The sequence below is a fragment of the Rhodnius prolixus genome, unplaced genomic scaffold, assembly GCF_049639745.1.
Source record: "Rhodnius prolixus isolate KJV_2025 unplaced genomic scaffold, Rpr scaffold_4, whole genome shotgun sequence".
Classification (NCBI taxonomy): Eukaryota; Metazoa; Arthropoda; class Insecta; order Hemiptera; family Reduviidae; genus Rhodnius; species Rhodnius prolixus.
In genome coordinates this window covers 3,729,756-3,745,369 of record NW_027411614.1, presented here as the reverse complement: position 1 = coordinate 3,745,369, position 15,614 = coordinate 3,729,756, and the positions used below count along the sequence as shown (strand labels likewise).

Below are 15,614 nucleotides of genomic sequence, written 5' to 3'. Positions count from 1 at the left end.
GGTTATCTTTGTCGCTGTTTCTACATTTGCTTTGGCCAATTCTGTTGCAATTGGCGTGGGCAGTTTCGGAGGAGTTGGTGGTGTTGCAGGAGGTGCTGTTGGCCATGGACTTAAACATGGTGGTACCAGCTCTAACAACTTTAATCTAGTCTCTAAGCACGCTGGAATTGTGAAATTTGAAGGCTCTGAAGGTGGTGCTGGAATAGGAGGAGGATTTGGCGGCGCTGCTGGAGTAGGAGTTGCCGGTGGTCATGGAATTGGACTTAAACACGGAGGTACTAGCTCCAACAACTTTAACCTTGTCTCTAAACATGCTGGATTTGTCAAATTTGAAGGGTCTGAAGGTGGTGCTGGAATAGGAGGAGGATTTGGCGGCGCCGGAGTAGGTGTTGCCGGTGGCCATGGAATTGGACTTAAACATGGAGGTACCAGCTCTAACAACTTTAATCTAGTCTCTAAACACGCCGGAGTTGTCAAATTTGTAGGCTCCGAAGGTGGCGCTGAAATTGGAGGAGGATTTGGTGGTGCTGGAGTAGGACTTGGAGGTCACCACCATCACCACAAAGTTGGTGGCGAGAGTTCTGCTAATTTCAACCTTATCTCCAAAGTACACTGATGATATGAATTGTGATATAATTTTTTAAATAAAGAATTTGATAAAAAAGAAATTTGGTAGTTATTCTTTCAAAAAGAAATGAAATCTTTACGAAAGCATGACATTAAAAAGAAAGGTGATCATCATAGGAGAGTTGTTTGGCAGGTAATCGATGTGACTGAATCACAGAATCAGTCACCTATGGATAATTATAGTCACTGTAAAAGAATCAGTAAAAATCTTAAGTTTTCTTGATCCATATGATATTTGGACGTTCTCTTCCTCCTAGACAGAACTTGTTTTTCAGCGATCTCTAAAACAAATGTTTGACAACTTCACAATCTATGCATTACAAAAGAAGAGTTCGCAAAAATCTTCGACCAAGTTCTTTCCTCAAGAATTTTTTCCTGTAGGTTTTGTTTGAAGGCCTATTTTGTAATTCTCACAAGGAATTTTACTTAGTTTTATGGCCCTACGAGTTGCAACTCTGTCCATTATATTTTTACCCTTCCATAATTTAAGGGAGGTTAGTTATTGATGTTTTAGAAAAATGATGTATTAAAAGAAATACCACATCATTTGAGCTCTTCGAATCCAGTTGAAGCAAGAGGGGGAAAAAAATTACGAAAAGGCGAAAGCTACTTTGTCACATTTCAACTTCACCTTCAGAACTAAAGATGATAAAGGAGAAAGATAGAGAAGCAATACATCAATTTCTATTTTTACTTTTATTTTTTAAACAGTACAAAAATTACGAGTGGCAGAAACACAATAGCTAATCAGCCTGATAAAAAAAAAAAATGCTTACCCGGAATATAAATCGTACTATCGTTTTGAAAGCTAAAATCGAGATCCAAGCTTAGAGTACGGACGAAGGTAAATTTAAAGCTTCTATTTAGAAAAGTTCTAGAAGAATACGGAGTCACAATTCAATGTCCGCGCATTGTGGTTGCGGTCTTAATCAACCATTCCTCAGCTGAATATTACATTTTTTGAGGAGCGAAAATTGACAGGAAACAATTGATCTCCTTGGCCGAATCAATTATTTTGTATCCTCTTGGGGATTTAAATTATCTTATGTATATGGTCGATAAAATCAGTGAGATTTAATTATACCCTGCTTAGGATAAAGGTATTGTTTTAAATTGCGCATATAAATGTGTGAGTGCGTGTTTTTTAAAAATAAATTCCACTGTTATATTTAATGACAAATCGTGCGAAAGTTCTTGGACGACGTTTCAAATTGTCCAAACTCAAACGATTAATGTAAAATACTATCCTCTAACTTGAGTGGAATTACGCACTAGAGCTGTGGGGTTCAGCCAAACCTACAAAAAACATACAGTCTGTACAAATCTACTCAAAAACTACTCCGACAAACTTTATTTTTCACAACGACCACAAAGTACAACTCGCCAAGACCTAATACGTATCACAAGTTCCATAATACTTACTCTACTTGCTCTAATTCTCTCGTATGGACACAAATTTTGATAAAAATTAAGAACAAGTCCTTGTTTACAAGTGTTATTTTTGACAACTATGCATATCAAATAGATTTCAAGAAAAAAGTTACCAAAAATGGAGGGTAGGGCATTTTAGATTTTTTTCCAACTTCTTATTTTTGTAAACAAGGACTAGCATCCAAACGCGATTTTCTTGAATGATTAAGCCCATGATTAGCATAAATTCACATGTTTTCTTTGAGTGGACCGATATTATGGGAATAAAGTAAACGCTAACTAAAAGTCTGATTGCTTGAATAGTGGGATACAAAAACAAAATTATGTTCAAAATAAAGTCTTTCAAAAAAAGTTTGTACTTTTTAATAAAGTCTGCTTCCTTGCATTACTCTATGAATGGTTAAAGACACTGAATTTCCATAGACCAAACCAAATAGTTTAAAGAGCTCTGAATCGTATTCTGCAAACGTAAATGTTGTTGTAGACATTCAACCAAAGATAGTCAAAGAAAAAAAGCCTTTTTTTTTTGAGAAAAAGACCCGTTTCTGCTTCCTTCCACATTCCTCCTTTTGGTGTACCTGACCTAAACTCATGTAGGATAAAAGTATATTTATTTTATAACATTACAGTTTTTATTATACCCAAAGGATCTGAGTGTGAGACCTACTGTGGTCCTAATTGGAGCTAATCAATTGCCAATGATAGAGTGTCAGACAAGTACGAGAATATGAAGCAAGAGTGAAAGGGAATAGACATCCAATAAGAACCTGGGAGGAGAATGTTAGAGAGGATTTTAGGGATTTTAGAGAGATTGACAGGATAAAGAGGAGGAGGTTGCTGAGAACCGTGATGAGATGAAGAAGCTCTGCAAGGCCTCTACACTGTAAAGATGATGGATTATGCATATATGCAGATCTAATTTTCAATAAGATCAGCCAAATAACTCAATGATCCAATACAACTATAATCTTACCTAATTATCTTGGTTTTATCATCAGAGGCTTGTTTTCATTAAAACCTTTCTTAATCTGTAAGAGATTTTTCAAGGAATCCCATCAACGCATTCGCTTTTCTTGTTGTTAGGCTGGGGTACTCGTTAAGACCTCTGAAAAAGTGGTGATCTCTGCCGTGGAGTATTATTTACTTCTTGATTAAAATGTAATGTAAATATCATTGTAGCATTAATCTATTTTGCATCTATTTGTTTTTCTTTAATTACTGTCGAGTTGACGCTGAATTTTATTAAAACAATTATACAATAATTATAATTAATATACATTCACAGAGTTTACATTAAGAGTAAAAGTTCCGGTAGTTGGTTAAACAGATTGTGGCAGTTCATGTAATAATTAGAGTGGGGAAGAATTAATTATTTTCGCAATTTATCACATATATATGGGCGGCCAGTACTCCAGATTAAGTAATAACAGCTTGAAATCACTTCTAGATTCTCAAAAGGCCGATCAAAATGAATTCTTATTTGGTAAGAAATTATTATTTTAGTTAAAAAAACTCAATTATTAAACTATGTAGTATGTACGAATTGAAATGGAAATTTCTACCATTCTCTACTTCCAAAACATAAAAAATATTGTATTTAATTAGTTTTCCATTGAAGTAAGGCATTCTTTTGAGTGAATTTCTTGAAATGAAATTATTATTATATTAAATTTTACGGCTTACTTTTTTAATTCAAATTTTGTTTTAATTCAACTGGAATTTAATTGATTAAATTTTTGCCCATCCCTGTTTGTAGATGGAAATAAAGCTCATTAGTTCGAGCGGTTGCCGCTAGATAGCATAGTTATTCACTTTTGCTCATGTGCGAGGAAGCAGATTTATTTGATAAAAGCAAGCTTACATATCTTTTATCTTTGGGTGTCTTTACAGTATATTTTTAATACATAATTTCTCAATTTATTCTAGAAAGAGTCCAAGAATTACTATTTTTAATTTTTTTCCAAGTTCGAATCTTCGCGCATTTAGATTTCCATAATTTCTACTGATACTTTAAACATAACTTCCATAATATCATTAGCATTTAAAAAATAAACACTATAATTAATTATGGTATCTTAGCGTAGAAGGATCATTAGGAAACCAACGTACAATTAATGTATTTAACCAATGTATAACTAAAAAAAAATATACATTTTAAAATGAGAAAATTTGTGAGATTTCTGTTATTTAGTTTTATTTTTAATCATTGCTGGAAAATGCGCCAGGTTCTTGGAGTCTTATCCGCTGTACTGCTTGCCTGTTCAGCCGATGGAGGACTTGGTGGCGGATTTGGTGGACATCATCATCATGTTGACTACTATGTATGTATTTATGATATTTTTTATTGATCTAATTCCAGTGGATAAACCAATTTTTCATGTTATTTTTTTGTTTTTGTTTTTTCCTGCAGGCACCACCTCATTACAATTTCGAGTACAAAGTCCACGATCCTCACACTGGCGATGAGAAGAGTCAACATGAGACCAGAGAAGGTGATGTCGTCAAAGGATACTATACAGTGAAAGAAGCTGATGGTACACTGCGTGAGGTTCATTATACAGCCGACAAACACAATGGATTCAATGCTGAAGTGAAGAGGATTGGACATGCTCATCATGCTCCAGTCTATGGATACCATCATCATCATCATCATCATTATTAAGAGCACTAATGATATCATTCTTTGAAATAAAAAATATATATTTTTTTAAACAATTGAAGTTATTTATTCCATTTATTTTTACCCACCAATTCAGAAGAAAGAGGGGCTGCTACAAATTCACTTAGGCCACATCACTAATTAGTCTGAAATGTGCAGCACTTTTCAATTCATTTCATGGGAACAAGTTTATCGTTATGGCTAATGATTCTGTTAAAAATCTTTTTTAGAAAAAAACCATTTAGTTACTTCTTTTTACAAAATCCTATCTTGAGCAATAATTTATACAGGCAGAACTCAGGTAAATGGAAGACAGAAAGAGGATGCCACTGGACCAATTTATAGTAATACCTAGTGACACTGAAAGTGATATATTCAAAGTTGTGAACTTTTTAATTTTCCTCAGTTTGATTCAGTCGATGAGCTCCGCCTACTTGCAGGCTACGGGAGAGCGAATAAAACGATTACAGCGCTTACAGGGTATAAAGTAGAAAGAATAATTTTGTAACATTTTGACTGATAAGGAAATAATAATAATTATTTCAAGAATTATAAAAAAAAAAGTTTTTACGTTCATGAAAAATTTTCAAGCTTGGTTGAATATAGTAATAATCGTAGTTGTCAAAGCTATCATTTCTACGCTGATAAGTAACAGCCAAAATGCTTATCTTAACTTAGAATTTCGCACAATTTTAATGATCCTTAGCAGACTGCTGAAGACTGTTTACTCGAGGCCATGGTTGGACGAACGGTAGAGCCTTTTTCTTCGCCTTAAAGAAAGGATTGGTCTTTTTTACAACTTGGTTGAAAAGAAAGTCTTTTAGTTCTTCACTGAAACACTTCTTCTTCTTCTTTATTTTACACCAAAGTGCTTACTCAGTTTCTAGGCCCTTCAAAAGGTAAAAACTGTAAGAACACAGCTAACTTTTGTTTTAATTTCGTCACTGCTGTCAGTAACATGGGCAAAGAATGTAAACGATGAGGTAAAAAACATGCATCGCTTATTTGTAAAAGGAACATGATAACAAAAGAGGAAATGTGACAACAATTAACCCTTTCTTTGGCATGAGTGTCCTCAAACAAAAAAATACTAAATTTTCACATATTTTCGGAAAAATACTCTGAAATTTCTATGGAGCGCTGGTAAAAATTATTTAACCTACTGTCCCTTTTCTTTAAAGGATAATTCTCTTTACCAATGAGTAACATACTTTGAGGAAACAAAATACATAGAAATAAGTCTTTCCTTAGAGTTTCTCTATCTATACACTTCTCTCTCCTTTTTTCTTTGTGGACTCTCTTCAGGAATCAACACCAGCAATATTTACTAAACATCTTCATTTGTAAGGCCCAATTAGATTTAGAAAAACAGAGCAGTTAATACACAATTCTAAAATTTCTCCATACAGAACAGTTACTTGCAAAAATTCATTCCTAACTCAATCTTCTTTATTCTGGAATTCTTTAGCTTTATCTTTAATCAATAAAACTATAAAAGGATCATTTAAAATTGAATTGTATAATTATTTATTGCAGCTAATCGAAGATGACGCCAATTAATAAGTTCAGGTTTATTTATTATTATTTAAATTTAATTTAATAATTAATAACTTAATTATTGTTGCATAATTAAGTAAATATTTGAAAAGGATCATCAGTTTAGCAAGAGAGTTTATAATGTTAGATATCTTTTATGTAATGTATTTTTTTAATTGTTTTTAAGGGATATTGTCCCAAGACAAAATAAAAGCTTCTTTTTCTAATGAAAAATCCAGAAATACGCATGAGTATTTTAAATTAAATTTAAGAGAAAACTGTAGAACTATTTTTGAAAACATATGAAAATGAATTTAATACACGGTACTACTAGCAGAAGAGAGGTTGGATAATATTCATTATTTTGAATTTGTACTTCAGAGGGAAGGCAAATCACCCGCCCCAGTATAGTTTGATTTTTGTGAAAAATAACTTTACATAAAAGTTGTAGATAAAAATGAGTTGTTCAATGATTATGAGAAATTTGAAGAAACTTTTTGGGGCTATTTTCAAGGAAATTAAAAAAAAGAAAATTATTTCTTCGGTAAAAGGAGTATGTACCTAAGTGATTTCGGTTGCTACGTTACATTCAAGTCGGAGTTTTCTCCGATTATAAGTTCACACAAACATATTTCCCTAGTGATATATTGTGATATAAGCTATGCTAACGAGGAAGAATAAAAGGGATGCCGTCAAACAAAGAAATTCATGAATCTTAACCGAAAGTTTGTCAAAAACCACCATCACTAATAAATAAAATGTAAAATTGCCCGAGTGAATTTTTCTATGTATTTATCTAAAACGCCCATTAGCACTTGAAAGTGAAATTATCCATGGAAGCCGACATAATCCTGCGAAAAGATACAGGAAGAATTTTGATAATACATTACATCATTATGGTTAACAATAAATAATTCTCTACCGGACAAGGCACGGTTTGAATTGTGACATCTCCTCCCAGGCTTACTGAAGATGACGTAGTATCTCTACTAAGTTTTGCGCTGGGTGAAAAATGTCTTAAGCCGACCTATCTTATCCTAACACAAATTCTATTTGAACACTATGTTCTTGGAAGAACAAGCTGCCAAAGACAAAACTTTGATCTGTTCTTATAGCTGAAAGGAATGGAAAATTCTCACAACGAGATCAAACATGATAGTTCAAACACGACGATCAAGATTGTCGACGTTCCGATCAGCAGTGGACAAGGATCAGCACCCCATCCTACAATAACTGCAATAACCAAAAACTCTTTTCACTGTCAATATTCAGTTATTTCCATATCGGCACTAATGTGGTTTCATTAATAAAGATTGTGAGTTTTAACCACTGATATTCGCACCATTGGGCCCTGGTTCCCTCATGAATTCTAATGAATAGTAGCTGTCGGGTTGGAAAGTAAAAGTTAAGTCTACAAGACTCTGTACAATAGTTAACTGATTGCTTAGACACTATAATCTTGAGGCGCTCATGCAATAGCCAAAAAGCAGTTGAAGCGCGAAACCTTTTTGTTGGACTAAACTCATTTGTTGGAAGTGACGATCTTCGTGTGAATGAAGACTTCTACTTCCAAAAGGACGAGGACGATGATGGATGCTTTCCTCAGATCTCATCTCATCCTCGAAGCACAGAAGAATGGTTACGGTCCAAACGACGAACCTTCTTGAGGTAAACCGAAAACTTTTATGTTCCGAAGTCTTTAACACCAATTATAAAGTTCACAGTTTTTTCAACCAGAGGACAGTAATGTTCCTGAAAATGTTCAAGTTTGCTCCAGAGAGTAGTTATCCGTAATTGCTGGCTCTCACTTCTACTCCTTCAACTTCTAGGGTTCCTAGGGAGTTTATTTATCACTTTAGGGTTCAACTTGTACTAGTGGGTGCATAATAGATCTAATAAAGGTCGCGTGCAGAATTAAGAGTTCAGCATCATTTAAATATCTAACATTAGATTTCATAAATGTAAATAGAAAATACAAAATCGCAATTTCAGGACCATTACTATCCTCTGGTTGAATTAACTTTGATTTTCCTTTCACTTATTGAAAAGTTATAATATTGTGCCATATAGAAGAAATATGGAAAAATTGGGCCAATTCTCCTACCTTTCAATTGTATATAAAACCTCCGATAAAATTATGTACCATAACAGTACACATTCCACAATTACGATGTTTTCTAAGGTAGCAAAATAATAAATTTTTAATTAAAATTTATACATTAATTATTTCTATTTCATTATTAATTTAATAAATTATTTCAATAAAGATTTATTTTTTATTCATTAGTTAATTTTAATAGCTGTTTCAACATTTGTTTTGACCAAAGCACATCCAATGCCAGTAGAATTGGAGGAGAAGTTGACGGCGCGGCTTATTTTGCTTACAATCTGTTTAAATGATAAATTAATTCTCTCATTTTCAGGTTATCTTTGTCGCTATTTCTACATTTGCTTTGGCCAATTCTGTTGCAATTGGCGTGGGCAGTTTCGGAGGAGTTGGTGGTGTTGCAGGAGGTGCTGTTGGCCATGGAATTGGACTTAAACATGGAGGTACTAGCTCAAACAACTTTAATCTAGTCTCTAAACATGCTGGAATTTTGAAATTTGAAGGCTCTGAAGGTGGTGCTGGAATAGGAGGAGGATTTGGCGGCGCCGGAGTAGGTGTTGCCAGTGGAATTGGACTTAAACATGGAGGTACCAGCTCTAACAACTTTAATCTAGTCTCTAAACATGCTGGATTTGTCAAAATCGAAGGTGGTGCTGGAATTGGAGGAGGAATTGGTGGTGCTGGTGTAGGACTTGGAGGTCACCACCATCAGCACAAAGTTGGAGGCGAGAGTTCTGCTAATTTCCATCTAATCTCAAAAGTGCATCATTAGTAATTTTGGTCCTGCTATTGTATTATTTCAATAAACGATAAATTTTTTTTTAATTCATTTTATTTTTTAAATTTTATTTCCCTTAAAGCAGATAATAATTTTACAAATAGCTAGTATGGCAAAAACCAATTTAAATACAGTTGTTTTTTCTTCTTTCAAAACGTTTCACAGACCCACTACAGGCTGCTTCTAAATTTCTTGTCTGTTTTTTCTATAACTTAGAAAATAGCAAAGATAGAGTTATTTATTGTTAAAGATAAATGATTATTCCTCTGTTTTTAATGTTGGTCAAATGACAGGGACTTAATTGGTTTCCATACTATATAAGTTTCAATACGCTTAGCTTAATACAATAATAGGATATAAATCAGAGAACAGTTGCAAAATATTTCGAGTTTTATACTGATAACGGCGAGCCAATTTCAAAGAGTTAAGTCAGTCTAAAGCCAGGAGACTATCCGCTTAACTCTTTATATGCTGAGTAGTATTGCAGATAAGTGTGGTGCCTAGAAAATACTCCCGACAATAGTTGAATCTCTCACATATAATATTATTGGAATTTTAAGAATCGCAACTTTTAACTCTCTTTAATCTTGTTTTAGAGCTTTAAAACTTCTTTTTTTTTTACTAATGGCTAACGCACTTCGTTTACAATCAAACTATATACTATCCTAAAAATCCCTCTTGTTGTGGACTCTGCCAAATCCAGTTACATCCTTCAAATTTTATTCCAAACTTTCTCAACACTTCAATCCACTCGAACACAATCTGTCCCGAACTATTCTTCCCTCGAGGGGCGGGTGTTGTTCTAGTGGTCAAGAGCGTAGCTTTGTAAGTGGGAGATCACCAGTTTGAATCCCGCGTATAGCTACTTTTTATTTGTTAGAAATTTTTTTTTGTATAGTAAAGTATGGGCTTCTGCGCTCTCCTAATTGGTAGCTGGACGAATAAGCCCCGCCTGAAAAAATAGGCGATTACTTTACTTTTTTTATTACTCTTCCCTCGAATCCTTCTCGAAGGCTGAAGCGTTGATCTCCTTGCGATCACTTGGTTGTATGACAGAAAGGGGGCATCCTTCGATTTCACTTAATGGTTGTCCTTTGTTAGCCGACCCATCATTAGATGGCCCTCATACAATTCTTTCATTTTATTTTGTTTATATATTTACTTACGGCCAAAAGGCAGTTTTAAATTAATTAGAGAGATTTAAAAAAAAAAATCACTGTTAATGTAACAAAAGATGTTACAAATATTTGATGTCACAAAAGTCATTGCCTTTTTTTTCATATTTAAGAACAGATTTTGAATAAGATCCGGATGGGCGTGTTGTTCATGCTGTTCCAGAAGAAGATTTTCTGCCTGGAAAAATAGTATTGAAGTAATAACCTATTCGTTAAGAAAAACAATTTTCCTTATATCTAATTCTTACAATATAAGGTACTGCGTATTGATAAGAGATAGCGTTAGCATTAGAACATTTTATTTATTATTTTTTTTAGTACATAATTTGAAAAAGAAATAGAATAAGCTGTAAAACTGTTGGTACATTTGTTATAACTAACTTTTATAACTTTTATATTGTGGTATCCATATGACATTTTGTAGAATATAAATATTCTTACTGAGTTTACAACTTCAAGGTTTACAACCAAAACCATCTTAGCTTACCCTCCAATTCTATTTTGTGAAGATACATAATTTTTGATAGTTAAGATACTTAATTAAAAATTTATCTTATAAGTAAATAAAAGCTGACGTAAAATTCAATCAGACTGGATATCATGAGTGTTCTTGCTTGAAGAAAAAAATTAAATGTATAAGAGAGAGAAGCAACTACCGTCATCCTTGCTAATGGTGTATTGTGAGATGTACAGAATTACTAGTTTTAATCGGGCAGGTCTACAAAAACCACATGTCTCCACCATCTGGTACAGCTTCGCTTTAATTTGTTCCCATTGCTGATTGAGTTTATTTCTCCTCATAGTTATCTCGCTAATCAATTTTCTTGCAATGGTCAGCTTTTCTTTAAGTTTATCTACAATCTAATTCAATTTTCAAATAGAAATACTTTTAGCTAAGTACAATGATTTAGATTTTGCTAGGTACTTGGATATTATAATATTTTATTTGTAGATTTTAAATTGACAAATTGAAATAATTATAATCACATAACCAGTTGGTTAACCCTTTTTGATGAGTGGTCTATGTCTAAAGTTAAAATATATTGAACGGAATGTATGTTCACAAGTATTTAAATGATGCATACGTACATGTATTTTATAGAGTCATTTATTTGCGCTCTACTAACCTTAGTACACTGATGTTTAGAACGCTTGGATGAGTAGATAAGAACTCTCTATTATTAAACACACTAAATGTATTCTGATCGAGATAATTTGGCAGATGGTTTTTGGATGATATAATGGTGATGTTTAAAAATTTATCATTCATGAAATAGTTAAAACTGTCCAGTAGGATACAGTTGTATAAGGGGGTAAAAAAAAACTGTAAGAAAATGTGCATCATTGAAAAATGCCCAACTTTAGACAATTTTTTTTTTCTCTTTCCTTCTTAAAAGATGCAACACCCAAATTTTCTTGAAAATAAGGAACACATTTTCAATTAATGTGATTTTTTTTGTATAACAACACAGATAAAATAGATTTCAATAAAAATACATTGCCAAAAATAACCAAAAACATTTTCACATTTTTTTTTGGTAAACATAAGACTAAAGAGAGATAATGAAATCATGTTTAATGACACTTCGTATCGATCTATTTCGAAATTTGGAACTAACTTTGTTGTCAGTGAACAAATAAAACAGAATATAAAAACCTGTCAGGTAGGACAGTTGTATAAGGGTTTATGAATTTAGTTTTGAAATAGGAAAGGACTAATCATAGGACACTCAAACTAATGTACGTCAGTTGGCTTTGTATTTTGCTTTTACTCGCTTACTGTGCATTTAGCCTAATTGGGAGCACAAAGAGGTTGAATTAAATCCCAACATCCCTTTTAGAGGGGCACAATTAGTATAAATGAGGGAGAAATTGAATAATTAAACGTCGCTGACGTGTAAAACTGCAAACCTTTTTTTCTTTAGGTATTCTTTGTTGATTTTTTTCAAGTCGCAATGCCAGGCCTAACTACACCTAAAAAAGTGATTTTAAATCTCAAAATAACCATTAACTAGAACAAGGCTGGATGTTACAGACTAATGTCGTCCTTACTTTACAATATAAGTTCAAAACACAAAGCGAAGAAAATAACAAGGTCTTCAGAGGACAACGCCTTTTATTCCTTGTTATTTCACAATAAAGTTCCGATACAAATGTCTTGAAAATATCTTATTTTATGGCCGCATAGTATAAAAATGAAGAAAGAAATTTCAAGCAGACATAAAAAGCCGAATTATGACATTTGCATTTTTTATTTTATTCTATATTCCTGGACTGTAGGGCTCATTCTTTTTATTATTTACTGCACTTCTTAGTGCCCATTATATTACTTCATGTGGTGTTCTAAAGAGATTTCAGAACAACGTACATCTGTGTTATGTATATATCAGTATTAAGCGACAAGAAATGTAGTCCAAGAGATATAAAAGAAATAAAAAAGAATTGGTTTAGTATGTGCTAAGGTTTTTTAGTGGTGTGACCACTAATCCAAATGGATAAATATGCAATCTCCGATTGTACATGTTTCCATTCTCTGGAATATTTATGGCTTCAATTAATTTACAGAAAATACTAAATATTTTAATTTCTTTTTCTCACTCCTTAATTGTGGCATATTTTCTTTACATGTTCACAATTTTCAGGGTATGAGAAATATTCTTTAATTTAGGGAATTGAAGCATTTCTTTCTTCTGAAACATTTCAGCATCAACTTTGAGTTAGAAGAATAACAAAATGAAGAAAATTGTTGATAAAAGAGAAAGAGAGAGTGGCATAATGAAGGCCAAATCCACAACGACTTTACAGTTCACAAGCTGATTGAGTGGATGATGAGCTGGAGTTGGTTTATGGGTTTGGTAAATCTAAGAATTGCACTCATCAACTATTACTTTACATACAGGCACTATGAGTATTGTGTGAATGTTTGGGGTGTCCAGTGAAGGTGTTGTTCGTGTTGTTAGACTGGGATACCCCGCAGGGACGCCAAGATCCCTGAAGAAGTGGCTAGTCCACTTCCCCCTACGGGAAATTCAGGAGATACTCTTACTAAAGATGTCTTCTTTGGTGAGGAGTTGCCTAAAATTGATGGAGAGCAACATTAGAGTCCCTTAGTTTCTTTCCAATTGCTATTCAGTATCACTACATCTTGTTACATTCATAGAGAGTATTGCGACCTCAAGATCAATGAGCAAAATGAAGGCAAAAAAAAAAGAAGAGAAGAGTCTTGCAAACCTATGTATTTACCATCAATGGTGGGGACTGGCTGAAGAAAATTCTTCAAGACAAATTCACTTGTCACAGCGAATTCTCTTGTGACAGGGTGTCACTCTACATCTTAACAGTTTAGGTTAGCAAAGAGCGACGTTTTTAACACAAATCTAATTCTTCTTTACTGTCGTCACTTTGTTTTAACAGAAAATTCTTATAAAAATTTTGAACAGATTCCAACTTTATTATTATTATTATCGTATAAATATTGTGTTTACACCAGATTACGATGTAACAATTCATATTTAGAAAATGACTATTTTAAAAGTGACTATATTCCACATAAAGTAATCTTTATGAATTTAGAATTTTTCGAAAATTATTCTGAATTGATTCGGAAATATATCGAATCTGTATATCGAATCTGTCTATCGAATTTTTTATAAACAGTATAAACTGCAGGGCAGTTCTGCCTCCCTTGAAACGGAAAACATTTATCCCACAGCATCCCCATGGTGTTGAAACTACTCACTTAGAGAAGTTCTAGGAAGAGCTGGGTGCTTGTATTCAGGGATAATCCCTAGCGCTAAATACATCCTTACCCTCCCGAAAAGAACTGAGAGCGGTTCACCATGAGGTGAAGAGGTTTTAAGGATGAGAATGATCTCTTTAAGCTCGCTTATTTATTTAAAATGTTGCCTTGCTTAGGTGTACCATCTACCATCAAAGATTGATGCACCAATTTGTTGTAGAGAAGCTACAGTTCAGTGAAGCCAAGGACACATAGTTTAAAAAGAACCACTTCCGTCTCCTGGTAAGAAAAGAGAAATAATTATGAAATTACTATTGTTTCAAAACATCCGAACTGAAATTTCCATCAGCTGAACTCGAAAGAGTTTTTAGCTCATGTTTTGAATGGGTTTAGAACACGGCTTAACCTAGTTGATCCGGCCCAGCAGTTTTTTTGCTCGTATAACGGAAATGCTCCGTAGGTTATTGTTATTTCATTAAGGTTACGTCTCAATGAATAGAATTTTCCTTTTTAATAAAAACCATTAAAGAAAAAATGCCGACAGAAATATTAAAGGAATGTTTTATTACGTATTGATTTGTTAATCAACGTATTATTACTACATAATTTCAAAAGTAAATTTGTATATAAAAGGCCAGATCAATGGAAGGAATTATATCAGTACCTTTTGATTTGTTTTAGGTAAAACAATACAGTTAAATATGTACGCTCAGGTAAGAAATATTTCATTCCTTTTTTAAATATTATTTACATTCAAGAAATTAGATCTAGTAGGAAATTACGTTATTTATCTCACCAGAAAGAGCTACCCGTCCTCTAGTTCCAATAAACTGGGCGTTCTTACTGCGTTGATACAGGAATAACCTTCAACTAGATCTCTACAAAGACAAACGCTTGACGTAGAACCCATGTCTATCCAAGCGATTTCTCGACAAACTCTTGAGAGTAGTACACTAAACAATACAGTGACAATTTGGACTTAAGGACTATAGTTTCATGCAACCGTTCCAGCATCCGCCACCTTCAATCTCTTCAATAATAATATGGTACTCCGTGTTAGGTAATTTTGTTAACCTCATATCAATAATTGAATACGATTTTGCAGGAATTACTGGCAGTAGCTACTTTGGCGGCTGTACTGATTGCCTGTTCAGCCGATGGAGGACTTGGTGGCGGATTTGGTGGACATCATCATCACCATGTTGACTACTATGTACGTATTTGTGCTATTTATTATTGATCTAATTCCGGTGGATGAACCAATTTTTAATGGTATTTTTTTTCTCCTGCAGGCACCACCTCATTACAATTTCGAGTACAAAGTCCACGATCCTCACACTGGCGATGAGAAGAGCCAACATGAGACCAGAGAAGGTGATGTCGTCAAAGGATACTATACAGTGAAAGAAGCTGATGGTACACTGCGTGAGGTTCATTATACAGCCGACAAACATAATGGATTCAATGCTGAAGTGAAGAGGGTTGGACATGCTCATCATGCTCCAGTCTATGGATACCATCATCATCATCATCATTATTAATGTTTTCTTTAATGATGTAAA

At 33.6% G+C, this 15,614-nt stretch overlaps 1 protein-coding gene across 1 annotated transcript; it reads left to right on the top strand.

The window, feature by feature from the left end:
* Nucleotides 1–3,812: 3,812 nt before the first annotated feature.
* LOC141455533 (uncharacterized) lies at nucleotides 3,813–15,614 on the top strand. The gene is made up of 5 exons (XM_074130651.1): nucleotides 3,813–4,379; nucleotides 4,469–4,717; nucleotides 8,677–9,120; nucleotides 15,158–15,265; nucleotides 15,345–15,614. Exons 1-5 carry the CDS (start codon nucleotides 4,218–4,220, stop codon nucleotides 15,591–15,593), a joined length of 1,212 nt encoding a protein of 403 aa, XP_073986752.1. The 5' UTR covers nucleotides 3,813–4,217; the 3' UTR covers nucleotides 15,594–15,614.